We start from the raw sequence: 14,030 nt of genomic DNA, 5'->3' as shown, positions 1-14,030 counted from the left end.
GTCAGATTTGTTATAAGGTGTACAGGACCCTTACGGGAATCTTTCTCTCTCCCTCTTCCCTCTTAAACTCTATGGAGAGGGTTATAGGGGCTACAGACAGATTTGTTAATAGATTAAAAGGGACCCTGTCAGCTGATGCATGCTGCCAAAACTGTGGGCATCATATATAAGTCACTGGCTGTACAATCATATGGGTATGTTTAATTCTGAAACTCTGCAGCTATTCCGAGAAGGACATACTGTTAATAACCGCCGGGTGACAAAGCCATGCTGTAGACTAGTCGGACTAGTCTCACTGCCTGTTGCCATTCACTGACAGAGGCGGATGGGGACCCACATGTCCAACTAGTCTACAGTGCGGCTGGGTCCCCCGACGGTTATTAACAGTATGTCCTTCTCTGAATAGCCGCAGTGTTTCAGAGTGAGACATGCATGGCTGTGATCGTACAGCCAGTGCCTGATACATGCCCATGGCTTGGGTAGGATGAAAATCCGCTGACAGGTTCGCTTTAAACAGTGTTTGATATTGAATTAGATAAAGAATAGGTGCAATGAAAAAAAAGACCAATAAGTGGAGAAAGATTTTGTTTCTGATAAGATATGAAACTTTTACGATATATCTTCAAATGTATTGAGTTATTCAAAAATGTAGTTACTACTTAGTAGTATCACAAAACATTTGGCATGACAAGCTTTAATTAGTGGTGGTCTGGGTACTGAAACCCCTACAGATCTCATAAAGTAAGTGGTTGATGCTAGCACAGCCCTCCTAGGGCAGATGGGGCAACAGGAGCTTCTTCAGGTTTTCTTCAGGTGGACCTGGGTTATTGTCATGTGCCCTCAGCTCCCCCTAGTGGTGGACAAATAGTGCACAGCGATAAAATACATAATATTTCAATAAAAAAAAATCTGAAACTATCTATACTATTTTTGTTTTTTTTTCTTAATAGATGAACTCTGAACCTACTTTACTTTCTGAAGTTTGCACGTCTGCCAGGCTCACATGTGTGTCAGTATGGCATCCTGGAGTTACTGATAACAAGAGAGTCAAGTCGGGCCCTGAAACCTCTGGTAAGGTGACATTGTAACCTAATTCTGTTACTACAGTTAGGTCCAGAAATATTTGGACAGTGACACAAGTTTTGTTATTTTAGCTGTTTACAAAAACATGTTCAGAAATACAATTATATATATAATATGGGCTGAAAGTGCACACTCCCAGCTGCAATATGAGAGTTTTCACATCCAAATCGGAGAAAGGGTTTAGGAATCATAGCTCTGTAATGCATAGCCTCCTCTTTTTCAAGGGAACAAAAGTAATTGGACAAGGGACTCTAAGGGCTGCAATTAACTCTGAAGGCGTCTCCCTCGTTAACCTGTAATCAATGAAGTAGTTAAAAGGTCTGGGGTTGATTACAGGTGTGTGGTTTTGCATTTGGAAGCTGTTGCTGTGACCAGACAACATGCGGTCTAAGGAACTCTCAATTGAGGTGAAGCAGAACATCCTGAGGCTGAAAAAAAAGAAAAAATCCATCAGAGAGATAGCAGACATGCTTGGAGTAGCAAAATCAACAATCGGGTACATTCTGAGAAAAAAGGAATTGACTGGTGAGCTTGGGAACTCAAAAAGGCCTGGGCGTCCACGGATGACAACAGTGGTGGATGATCGCCGCATACTTTCTTTGGTGAAGAAGAACCCGTTCACAACATCAACTGAAGTCCAGAACACTCTCAGTGAAGTAGGTGTATCTGTCTCTAAGTCAACAGTAAAGAGAAGACTCCATGAAAGTAAATACAAAGGGTTCACATCTAGATGCAAACCATTCATCAATTCCAAAAATAGACAGGCCAGAGTTAAATTTGCTGAAAAACACCTCATGAAGCCAGCTCAGTTCTGGAAAAGTATTCTATGGACAGATGAGACCAAGATCAACCTGTACCAGAATAATGGGAAGAAAAAAGTTTGGAGAAGAAAGGGAACGGCACATGATCCAAGGCACACCACATCCTCTGTAAAACATGGTGGAGGCAACGTGATGGCATGGGCATGCATGGCTTTCAATGGCACTGGGTCACTTGTGTTTATTGATGACATAACAGCAGACAAGAGTAGCCGGATGAATTCTGAAGTGTACCGGGATATACTTTCAGCCCAGATTCAGCCAAATGCCGCAAAGTTGATCGGACGGCGCTTCATAGTACAGATGGACAATGACCCCAAGCATACAGCCAAAGCTACCCAGGAGTTCATGAGTGCAAAAAAGTGGAACATTCTGCAATGGCCAAGTCAATCACCAGATCTTAACCCAATTGAGCATGCATTTCACTTGCTCAAATCCAGACTTAAGACGGAAAGACCCACAAACAAGCAAGACCTGAAGGCTGCGGCTGTAAAGGCCTGGCAAAGCATTAAGAAGGAGGAAACCCAGCGTTTGGTGATGTCCATGGGTTCCAGACTTAAGGCAGTGATTGCCTCCAAAGGATTCGCAACAAAATATTGAAAATAAAAATATTTTGTTTGGGTTTGGTTTATTTGACCAATTACTTTTGACCTCCTAAAATGTGGAGTGTTTGTAAAGAAATGTGTACAATTCCTACAATTTCTATCAGATATTTTTGTTCAAACCTTCAAATTAAACGTTACAATCTGCACTTGAATTCTGTTGTAGAGGTTTCATTTCAAATCCAATGTGGTGGCATGCAGAGCCCAACTCGTGAAAATTGTCACTGTCCAAATATTTCTGGACCTAACTGTATATCTGGAGAATATGTTTATGAAGTTGAGTATTGTTGATATTTGAAACTTTTTATTCCACTATAGTGACACATGGAGAGATTTATTTCCCCCCCCCCTCAATGTTTCCCAGTAGGTCTTGTATCATAATGAAGCCTAGTGGTCACGTAGCCTTTCCTGTTTACTGTGGTCAGGGACCCGGGGCCAGTGAATAGCCGCCTCTGACATTTCCCTGATGCCTCTGGCTGTTCTCTCATGCAGCTGTACATCTTGCTCATCATAAGACATTAGCTTGTAAGGTTCACACCAGCGCTCCACATACCACAGGCAGCCAGCTGGGGTGTGCGGGGGAGTTATTGTGCATTAGGCTTTTATACAGTCTGCATATTTGGATTAAGTCTTTGTTTTAATTTTTAGAAATCACATCAGAATTTCCCAAGAAGAAAAGAAAAGTTCCCAAGGAGCAAACTGAAGAAACTAGCATAGAACCCCAAAGTGAAGACCAGACGATGCCCAAGAAGAGGAAGCGTACAGATAAACCAAAAAAAAAGAAACAAAATAAGGACTGACTTTAAATTGGAATATATAGGTTTTATACTTTTTTCCCAATAAAATAATAATTCCCAAAGTAATACATAGAACATACAAGTGTGCTGCCCCTGCAGCAGTCGAACTGCTCGGATCCAGGGTTGCTGTGGCTCGAGGGTCTCCGGACCCGGGGGCTTGCGGCCACTCGAATGTAAAGGGAGTATTTACAGGGTATAAATGTTCATGACACCACCTGCGGGTTGCGGTAAGAGGAGTACCGCTGTTGCCGAAGGGAGTACCGGGGCAACTGGTGTGGGGTAGCAAGGTATTGGTCCCTCCGCAGGTGGTGAAGGCCCCGTATGGTGGGGGGGTAAGGAGGTTTGGTGATTGGGTGGCTCGGCCTTGAGAAAGCAGGGTGCAGGGGTTAGATTACTCACTGCGATAGTCTTGGTGCTGGATTAGGTGAAATAAGCAGACACTCACACAGATGGCAAACCAAAGTCTCTAGGTACCGCACTCTCTGCGGGGGAGCTCGTTCAGATCCCGCTCCCACCGTTGTCACTTGGTAAGTCCAGAGCCCTGCCTCTGTGCACAAATTAATCAAGAAATAACGTCTGGAACACCATTCGGAGTCTGAACTGGGTGCAAAAATCTAAAAAAATCTATACTATATGGAGAGAAGGTATGCACACCAGTGACTATGTAAGGGGAATATATGAAAAGCAGAAACTGCTGTGTGAATACTGACATGAAAAATCCAATAGCTATATGTAAGAATGAAAATTGGAATCTGCATTACTGCCATGAACATATGAATAAAGAGAAATTTAGCTACTGAATTGATCAATGCAACAGAGCGCCAACACTATGCCAAAGTAGTGTTGTGGCTTACATAGTCACTGGTGTGCATACCTTATCTCCATATAGTGTAGATTTTTTAGGTTTTTGCACCCAGTTCAGACTCCGAATGGTGTTCCAGACGTTATTTCTTGATTGATTTGTAGTCTTGTGAACCCGGCCCCACCACACCTATTGCCAGTCCACATTATATGCATATATAGCCTGGGTCTCAGCTTCCCATACACGGTAAGTTTTTGTTAACTGCATGAGAGGACACACACAAGCTAGGGACCCCAACGTAGAGAAATACTTTGGCGTAGTGTTGGGGCTCTGTTGCACTGATCAATTCAATAGCTAAATTTCTCTTGATTCATATGTTCATGGCAGTAATGCAGATTCCATTTTTCATATTTTCATTCTTACATATAGCTATTGGATTTTTCATGTCAGTATTCACACAGCAGTTTCTGCTTTTCATATATTCCCCTTACATAGTCACTGGTGTGCATACCTTCTCTTCATATCCGTGCACAAATTGATCGGTGTGGCCCCTCGGCTTGAAGCTTTCGGGCCCTGCTACCCGTGTGTATGGCAGCTGTGCTCTTGATGGCTGGCACTTGGGATTTTAGTGGGTTGTGTGCTTTGGAGAACCCTATCCCCCGCATTGTGCTGATGCCTTCAATCTCTGAGTTCTTGGGGAAAGTTCAGAAAGAGACTATCCTCCACAGGTTAATTATCAAGGCACCTGAAGCTCTTCCCTGATCTAGGGTTCTGTACCCTGCCGTGCTCAGTACAGGTAAGGTAATTGGGATTTCTGGTGCCAACAGTCCTCCTTAACTGCGTCTGTCACACCCCTGTCCAGTATTCCTGATACCGGTCCCCAACTCCTGTGGTCACCGTCTGCGACCCAACCTGTCTCCTCCCTGGGAGCTACAACTCCCCAGCTCCTCACTCTTTGAGGGCTAACAATGTTCTGACTTTCTCTTTCACCAGTCTGCTTGACCCCTAGGTGGGCGGCCGTGCTCCAACTTGACCAACCCACTGGTGTGTTTGTACAGGTCATGGTGTGAGGTGTGGTTCGGATTTGTAGTGTGGATGTTAGTGACACCGTTGTTGGGAACCTGGAACCATGGGGGGTAGGCCCTGCACCCTGGGTGATAGGATGCAGTTCCCTGTAGCACCCTGATGTATTCAGGGGAGCTGCACAAGCAAATCTATAACAAGTGACTTTGTCTTTAATCCTGCACTGTTCCCTCCTGTATTGATATACCTTGACTACACTAATACAGACATAACAATTACTCTGCACAACAGTGCGGTATAGCCTGAAGATGTAGAAAACAGCCAGATCATATGTATTTTGATTATTACAATAGTTACTTGATTTTGTATTTATTTGTATATTATGGGGTGCTTCTCCCGAGCTAGTATATGCTAGGGCTGCTTGTATCTTGCCGATGATGGCAATAAAATTAAAGAGGTTGTTGTGCATGCCTCACTTCCACAGCGGGAGCGGAGAGGCATTGTAAGGGTACAGTTCTACTTGCGTATGACTCGTGCGAGTGTCGCATCGGCCTCACCCGACATGGCCGCACACTCTCCAGACAGGAGCAGGTTGGCTGCATGTATTTTTATGCAACTGAGGCACTCGTGTCCGTATAGCGTCAGGCTGTGGCGGGTGATACCGATGCGAGATTCGCATGAGTCATACGCAAGTGGAACTCCGGCCTAGAGTCCAGTTTCACACATCCATGGCTCTCGGTCCTAACAGCCTCATCTATGTGATATTAGAAATGTTTTCAGACCTGCCCATTAATGAATATGGGTTATAGTATAACTGCACTTTCAGGTATCTTTTCAAAATAAGATGTTGTGTATGTACAGTACAGATCAAAAGTTTAGACACCGCTTCTCATTAAAAGAGTTTTCTTTATTTTCATGTCTCCGAAAATTGTAGATTCACATTAAAGGCATTAAAACTATGAATTAACACTTGTGGAATGAAATCCTTAACAAAAAAGTGTGATACAACTGAAAATATGTCTTATATTGTAGGTTGTTCAAAGTAGACACTTTTTGCTTTGATTACTGCTTTGCTCACTCTTTGCATTCTCTTGATGAGATTCAAGAGGTAGTCACTGGAAATGGTTTTCACTTCACAGGTGTGCCCTGTCAGGTTTAATAAGTGGGATTTCTTGCCTTATAAATGGGGTTGGGACCATCAGTTGTGTTGTGCAGAAGCCTGGTGGATACACACCTGATAGTCCTACTGAATAGACTGTTAGCTGCTTTTTTCTTGCCATAATAGAAATTCTAACGAAAGAAAAATGAGTGGCCATCATTACTTTAAGAAATGAAGGTCAGTCAGTCCGAAAAATTGGGAAAACTTTGAAGGTGTGGCCAAGTGCAGAGGAAAAACTATCAAACGCTAAAAAGAAACTGGCTCACATGAGGACCACCCCAGGAAAGGAAGACCAACAGTCACCTCTGCTGCGGAGGATATGTTTATCCGCGTCACCAGCCTCAGAAATCGCAGGTTAACAGCAGCTCAGATTAGAGACCAGGTCAATGCCACACAGAGTTCTAGCAGCAGACACATCTCTAGAACAACTGTTAAGAGGAGACTTTGTGCAGCAGGCTTTCATGGTAAAATAGCTGCTAGGAAACCACTCCTAAGGACAGGCAATAAGCAGAAGAGACTTGTTTGGGCTAAAGAACACAAGGAATGGACATTATAACAGTGAAAATCTGTGCTTTGGTCTGATGAGTCCAAATTTGAGATCTTTGGATCCAACCACCGTGTCTTTGTGCGACGCAGAAAAGGTGAACGGATGTACTCTACATGCCTGGTTCCCACCGTGAAGCATGGAGGAGGAGGTGTGGAGGTGCTTTGCTGGTGACGCTGTTGGGGATTTATTCAAAATTGAAGGCATACTGAACCAGCATGGCTGCATCTTGCAGCGGCATGCTATTCCATTCAGTTTGCGTTTAGATGGGTCATCATTTATTTTTCAACAGGACAATGACCTCAAACACACCTCCAGGCTGTGTAAGGGCTATTTGACTAAGAAAGAGAGTGACAGGGTGCTACACCAGATGACCTGGCCTCCACAGTCACCAGACCTGAACCCAATCGACATGGTTTGGGGTGAGCTGGACCACAGAGTGAAGGCAAAAAGGCCAACAAGTGCTAAGCATCTCTGGGAACTCCTTCAAGACTTTTGGAAAACCATTTCCGGTGACTACCTCTTGAAGCTCATCAAGAGTGTGCAAAGCAGTCAAAGCAAAAGGTGGCTACTTCGAAGAACCTAGAATATGACCTTTTCAGTTGTTTCACACTTTAAGTATTTCATTCCACATGTGTTAATTCATAGTTTTGATGCCTTCAATGTGAATCTACAATTTTCAGAGTCATGAAAATAAAGGAAACTCTTTGGATCAGAAGGTGTGTCCAAACTTTTGGTCTGTACTGTACATGAGGTCAAACACTTGTTTTTTGGTGATTATGACTTGTATCTAACATCATTTTGCAATTTTCCACTTGTGTTGCGTATGTCATTTCAAAGCTTCCTCACCTTCTCTATTTCTTTTCTCTGCACTGTGTACAGTTATTAGGCAATTTGTATATTGTACATTTTCCCAGAAAGTAAAGTGAAAAAAAATGTACAAATACTTTTGACATTTAAAAAAAATAAAAAAAATAAAACCCCTAAAAAACACAGCTTCCCATATGCTGTACTCCACCTTGCTCCCGTCAGAGTCAAAGTAGAGGTCTGCGTCGGTTACTGATCCAGTCATGGGCTCTTGCATCTGGTCCTTCAAGAATCAATCTCATCTCATCAGTCTATTACACCTTTGAAAAATCTGTCTCCAGCAATTTCTTGGCGTAGCCGTGACATTTCCACTTGTCTTATTCAGTGGTGGTCAGGTTTCAGTCTCCCTTATCTTGGTCATGTCTCTGAGCACTGAACACCTTGTACTTCTGGGAGCTCCAGGGAGGCTGTGGTTCTGGAATATGACAGCTATGGAGGATAATGGGCTCCTGGTTGCTTCTTACTTCTCAAATATTTGGCAATTAATGTGCCTTATATAATTTCCGCTGATTTTATTTGCAGCAAAACTTTTAATGGTTTTGTGATCATGCCTAAGATCTTAGCCACTTCAAGAATTTCTGTAATATTTGTAACTGATTCTGAAAAGTCCAAAATTGCTACATTTTTGGAGGGCCCATTTTCCTGAGGAAAATAAACTGCCAGATACTTCTGCACACTTTGATAAAGGGGGTTGTATCCTTAGGCCTCACCCTCCCTCATTATAAGTCATCTGATCTGCTTCATATTATAAGCATTCAAGTTTATACAGCACTAGCTGTAGTACCCGGGGTTGCCCGGGATAGTAACTGTCTCTCTGTCTCTTTCCTTGTCTGTCTGTCTTTGTGTCAAAGTATTCACTTCCTTAATATTTGTGCACCCAGTATATTTTCCTCCACAGTCTTCCCCTTCACTTTTTGATTGACTCTCTGAGGCAACAGATACAATATGATCTGAAAGGCAGATCTGGAAACAGATTTCAGTAGTTTTTATAAGAAAATAAAAAATATTGCAAGATAAAAAGTGATAGATGGTATTTTATATTGCAAATGTGATATATATAATATGTCGCTATAGTAAAAAGGAATAAAGGGAATCTGTCAGCAGTTGTTTTTCTTTTTTACCTCATCTGAGAGCACAGTGATGTGGGCAAAGAAACTCTGAATGCAATGGTGTGTCACTTAGATTACTGGGTGCAGCTGTTCTGACACAATCAGGATTTTTCGCTTTAGGCTAGTTTCACACTTGCGTTGTTTTGACGCAAACGGAATCCGTCACTAATGTAGTACAGTTCATTTATTTACATTGGAAGCGCGTTACTATGGCGCGTGTGTGTGTCATGCAGTACCCGCTTGTGTCCACACAATGTCGCGCTTCCACTGTAAATAAATGAACTGTACTGTATTTGTAACGGAGCCCAAATCCGTTAAAATAGCGCAAATGTAAAATGGCCCTTAGTCATGTAGCAGAGCTGAGAGAGCTGTCCTGCCCACACCAGGCTTTCTATAGAGATTGTATGTGAGGTGAGCTGCTTAAACAAAAATAGCAAATAAGGGAAAGGGGAGCCAGCACGATCTGAGAGTGGCATGCATCATATAAAAAGTGCAAATTCACAGATTTATTCCAACTGTACTATAATAGGATGATGCATGGCACAATGAAATAAAAAAATATAGAGTAGGACCCCCCCCCCCTATTGAGATTTGCCGTGAAGTGGCAGGGGTGGCTCAAAAAATTGATCAATTATTTGCTATAAATCTCATTTTGTATTATAGTACAGTTGGAATAAATCTATGAATTTACACTTTATTTGATGCATGCCACTCTCAGATGTGCTGGCTCCCCTCTCTTTTTGCTTGTAAAAATAGCAAATAAACAAAAGGTTGGACTGTGACAAGACAGGCATGCCTGAACTTTCTTGGTTAGCCCTTGCAGCATGCTAGCTTCCACTTGTAAAGCAAAACCCTGCTGACAGATTCCCTTTAAATGATGACTCATACCGCTTAAAATTGACATTTTTTTTTTCACACTCTGGTAAAGCTGTATTGCAGAAGTGTGTGTAAGTTATATACACATAATACCAGGGGGAGGCTCTGACATACACATCTATATTTTCCTCTTCTGATCTTCCATCTGCTTTTTGTTCCTGACTGAGTGTCCCTTTTGGGTGCATAGTGTCCCCTTGCCGGACCAGTCATGGTTTCTTTAGTTTTCCAAAGTATGTGAAGGTCCAGCAGGTACTGTGCACACTTCTGCCCTCGCTGCTAACAATGAGTGTCTAATCTATAGGCACAGCAGTAGCAGATGCCATCGCAGTCTGCTCCTCACACACGTGACCACCTCCTCCTGCCGTAAGTCCCGTTCCTGGCACTTGCCATAGCAGTCACCAGTTTCCCAGCATTAATTCCGACATGGCTGTATAATACAGGGCTAGTGTTTGAGTATTATAGATACACTGGGAAACTGCATATCTGGGCTCACAACGACATAAGTCCTGGAGCTCACATAAGATTTTAGGCCTTTTGTACATGGCCATATTTGAAGGGTAAGTATTAATTCTAGGGGAGCATATATCTGTATCCAGCAGCCATAAGCTGCACAGCCAATCTTCACTGTTGTACTGTTTTTCCATGAGACCAAACGTTCACTCCTGCATAAAAAAACTTCAGCTTTTACAGTTACTCCATCCACTTTCATACTTTGTTTCCAAAATAGACTAGTTTCACTAGATAGGAAGCCTCGGGTCCAGGAGACCTCACAGGCAAAGTGTCATTACTCCCATGGGTCCTGCTAATTAAAGCACATGATACAGTAGGTGGCAATAACAGCCGACTAATGGTTTCATATGGAGCTGTAATGTCAGCACTACATGAAAGGGGGCGGCAGAGCTCAATAAAACACCGCACATAGGCAGCTATTCTGCACATGCACCCTCCTTTTCATGCCTGCCTATCATAGTTTCATAGTTTTTAAGGTTGAAGGGAGACTCTAAGTCAATCTAGTTCAACACGTAGCCTAACATGTTGATCCAGAGGAAGGCAAAAAAACCCCAATGTGTCAAACAAGCTCCAATGGGGAAAAAAATTCTTTCCTGACTCCACATCCGGCAATCAGACTAGTTCCCTGGATCAACACCCTGTTATAAAATCTAATATACATAACTGGTAATATTAAATTTTTCAAGAAAGGCATCCAGGCTCTGCTTAAATGTTAACAACCTCCACTTCAAAACTATTATGTATTGCAAAGTGTGCACAGTACCAACATTCCAAGCTGTACTATTGAAAAAATGAGATTTTTGGCAAAAAATTGCAATTTTTCGAGCCACCCCGCCAACGTCACGGCAAATCTCCTGGGGCAGTCCTAACACTAAAATATTTTTATTTAAAGTGTGCCATGTGGCCTCACATATGCAAAATTAGGACTGCACAGCACGTACCTTGTGCTTTTCAGTCACCGTCTCCATGACTGATTCATGGTTGTGGGCGGGACAGGCCCGAGCACATGCTGCTTAGAATAAATAGCCAGTGGACGGGGTTGGATGGCCAGTGTGAACAGCCACCAACAGCCAAAAATCAGGACAGATGGAAAAATAAACATGAGGTGCACTGCAAGATGAGAACCAACTGGGACCCTATATAACAAGAAAAAACAGCATAAAAACAACCTCCACTTCAAAACTATTATGTATTGCAAAGTGTGCACAGTACCAACATTCCAAGCTGTACTATTGAAAAAATGAGATTTTTGGCAAAAAATTGCAATTTTTCGAGCCACCCCGCCAACGTCACGGCAAATCTCCTGGGGCAGTCCTAACACTAAAATATTTTTATTTAAAGTGTGCCATGTGGCCTCACATATGCAAAATTAGGACTGCACAGCACGTACCTTGTGCTTTTCAGTCACCGTCTCCATGACTGATTCATGGTTGTGGGCGGGACAGGCCCGAGCACATGCTGCTTAGAATAAATAGCCAGTGGACGGGGTTGGATGGCCAGTGTGAACAGCCACCAACAGCCAAAAATCAGGACAGATGGAAAAATAAACATGAGGTGCACTGCAAGATGAGAACCAACTGGGACCCTATATAACAAGAAAAAACAGGGTCCCAGTTGGTTCTCATCTTGCAGTGCACCTCATGTTTATTTTTCCATCTGTCCTGATTTTTGGCTGTTGGTGGCTGTTCACACTGGCCATCCAACCCCGTCCACTGGCTATTTATTCTAAGCAGCATGTGCTCGGGCCTGTCCCGCCCACAACCATGAATCAGTCATGGAGACGGTGACTGAAAAGCACAAGGTACGTGCTGTGCAGTCCTAATTTTGCATATGTGAGGCCACATGGCACACTTTAAATAAAAATATTTTAGTGTTAGGACTGCCCCAGGAGATTTGCCGTGACGTTGGCGGGGTGGCTCGAAAAATTGCAATTTTTTGCCAAAAATCTCATTTTTTCAATAGTACAGCTTGGAATGTTGGTACTGTGCACACTTTGCAATACATAATAGTTTTGAAGTGGAGGTTGTTTTTATGCTGTTTTTTCTTGTTATATCTGCTTAAATGTTAGTAGTGAATCACTCATTACAACATCATGCGGCAGAGAGTTCCATAGTCTCACTGCTCGTACAGTAAAGAATCCTCGTCTGTGATTATGATTAAACCTTTCCTCGAGACGTAGTGGATGCCCCCGTGTTCCAGTCGCAGGCCTAGGTGTAAAGAGATCTTTGAAAAGGTCTCTGTACTGTCCCCTCATATGTTTATACATTGTGATTAGATCCCCCCTAAGCCTTTGTTTTTCCAAACTAAATAACCCCCAAGTTTAATAACCTGTCTTGGTATTGCAGCCCACCCATTCCTCTAATAATCTAGGTCGCTCTTCTATCTATCTGTAAGATTATGCTATTTATAACCTTCTATACTTTTGCTATCAAGAAAAGCATCCATTCCTCTCTTAAATTCATTCAGATAGTTGGCCATCACCACTTCCTTAGGAAGAGAGTTCCAGAGCCTCACTGCTCTTACCGTGAAGAACCCTCTTCTATGCTGATATAGGAATTTTCTTTCCTCCAATCGAAGAGAATGCCCCCTTGTTCTTGTCATAGTCCTTGGTACTAACAGATCATGGGAGAGATCTCTATATGGCCCTCTGATATATTTGTACATGTTTATTAGGTCTCCCCTAAGTCTTCTCTTTTCTAGAGTAAATAGACCTAATTTTGATAACCTTTCCGTGTATTGTAATGCACCCACTCCATTTATTATTTTAGTAGCCCGCCTCTGAACCCTTTCAAGTTCAGTAATGTCTTTCTTGAGCACCGGCGCCCAAAATTGCACATAATACTCCAAGTGTGGTCTGACGAGTGATTTGTACAGAGGGAGAATGATGTTTTCATCTCGTGCCCCCAGACCTCTTCTAATGCATCCCATCACCCTATTTGCTTTGGTGGCTGCTGCCTGACACTGGGCACTCCAATTTAGCTTCTTATTGACTAATATGCCTAAGTCTTTTTCCATGTCTGATTTCCCCAGCAGTTTCCCATTTAGTACGTAATCATAGCATCTGTTTCTCCTTCCCATGTGCATAACCTTACACTTATCTGTGTTAAACCTCATTTACCATTTTTCAGCCCAATTCTCCAATTTACTCAAATCCATCTGTAGTTGCAAGCTATCCTTTGTGTTAACTACCTTACATAGTTTTGTATCATCTGCAAATCCTGATATTTTACTCTGTAAACCATCCACCAGATCATTAATAAATATATTAAATAGTAGGGGGCCCAATACAGACCCCTGTGGCACCCCACTAGTAACCCTGGCCCAATCTGAGTATGCGCCATTAATAACTACTCTTTGTGTTCTACCACTAAGCCAGCTACCTACCCATCTACACACATTTTCCCCGAGCCCAAGCTTTCTCATTTTACTTAGCAGTCTTTTATGTGGGACAGTGTCAAATGCTTTACCGAAGTCGAGATAAATGACATCCAATGATTCTCCTCGGTCCATGTGAGAGCTTACATCCTCATAGAAGCTGATCAGGTTAGTTTGACCGGAGCGATCCTTCATAAATCCATGTTGATATGGAGTTAAATAATTATTAACATTGAGACATTCCATAATAGTATCCCTTAAAAACCCTTCAAACATTTTACCCACAACAGATGTTAAGCTTACCGGCCTATAGTTTCCAGGTTCCCTTTTACACCCTTTTTTGAATATTGGTACCACATTTGCTAGCCGCCAATCCAGTGGAACAGACCCAGTTTCTATAGAGTCTTTAAATATAAGGAATAGAGGCTTGTCTATCACATTACTTAACTCCCTTAATACCCGAGG

General features: G+C 42.6%; 2 protein-coding genes across 2 annotated transcripts in view; both read left to right on the top strand.

Moving 5' to 3' along the window:
• The window catches only part of PAK1IP1 (PAK1 interacting protein 1), a 49,109-nt gene extending 45,769 nt beyond the window's left edge, over window positions 1-3,340 (top strand). The window contains exons 9-10 of the mRNA XM_075314759.1: window positions 951-1,071; window positions 3,152-3,340. Of these exons, the coding sequence (XP_075170874.1) occupies window positions 951-1,071; window positions 3,152-3,303 (273 nt within the window). The 3' untranslated portion in view covers window positions 3,304-3,340. The remainder of the gene's footprint in view (window positions 1-950; window positions 1,072-3,151) is intronic.
• Window positions 1-14,030, top strand: part of TMEM14C (transmembrane protein 14C) — a 425,910-nt gene that overhangs the window by 386,067 nt on the left and 25,813 nt on the right. The gene's annotated exons all lie outside the window — the stretch shown is intronic.

This window comes from Anomaloglossus baeobatrachus, chromosome 6 (assembly GCF_048569485.1).
Source record: "Anomaloglossus baeobatrachus isolate aAnoBae1 chromosome 6, aAnoBae1.hap1, whole genome shotgun sequence".
Classification (NCBI taxonomy): domain Eukaryota; kingdom Metazoa; phylum Chordata; class Amphibia; order Anura; family Aromobatidae; genus Anomaloglossus; species Anomaloglossus baeobatrachus.
Note: the sequence above shows the minus strand (reverse complement) of the source record. Positions and strands in the feature narration are given on the sequence as shown.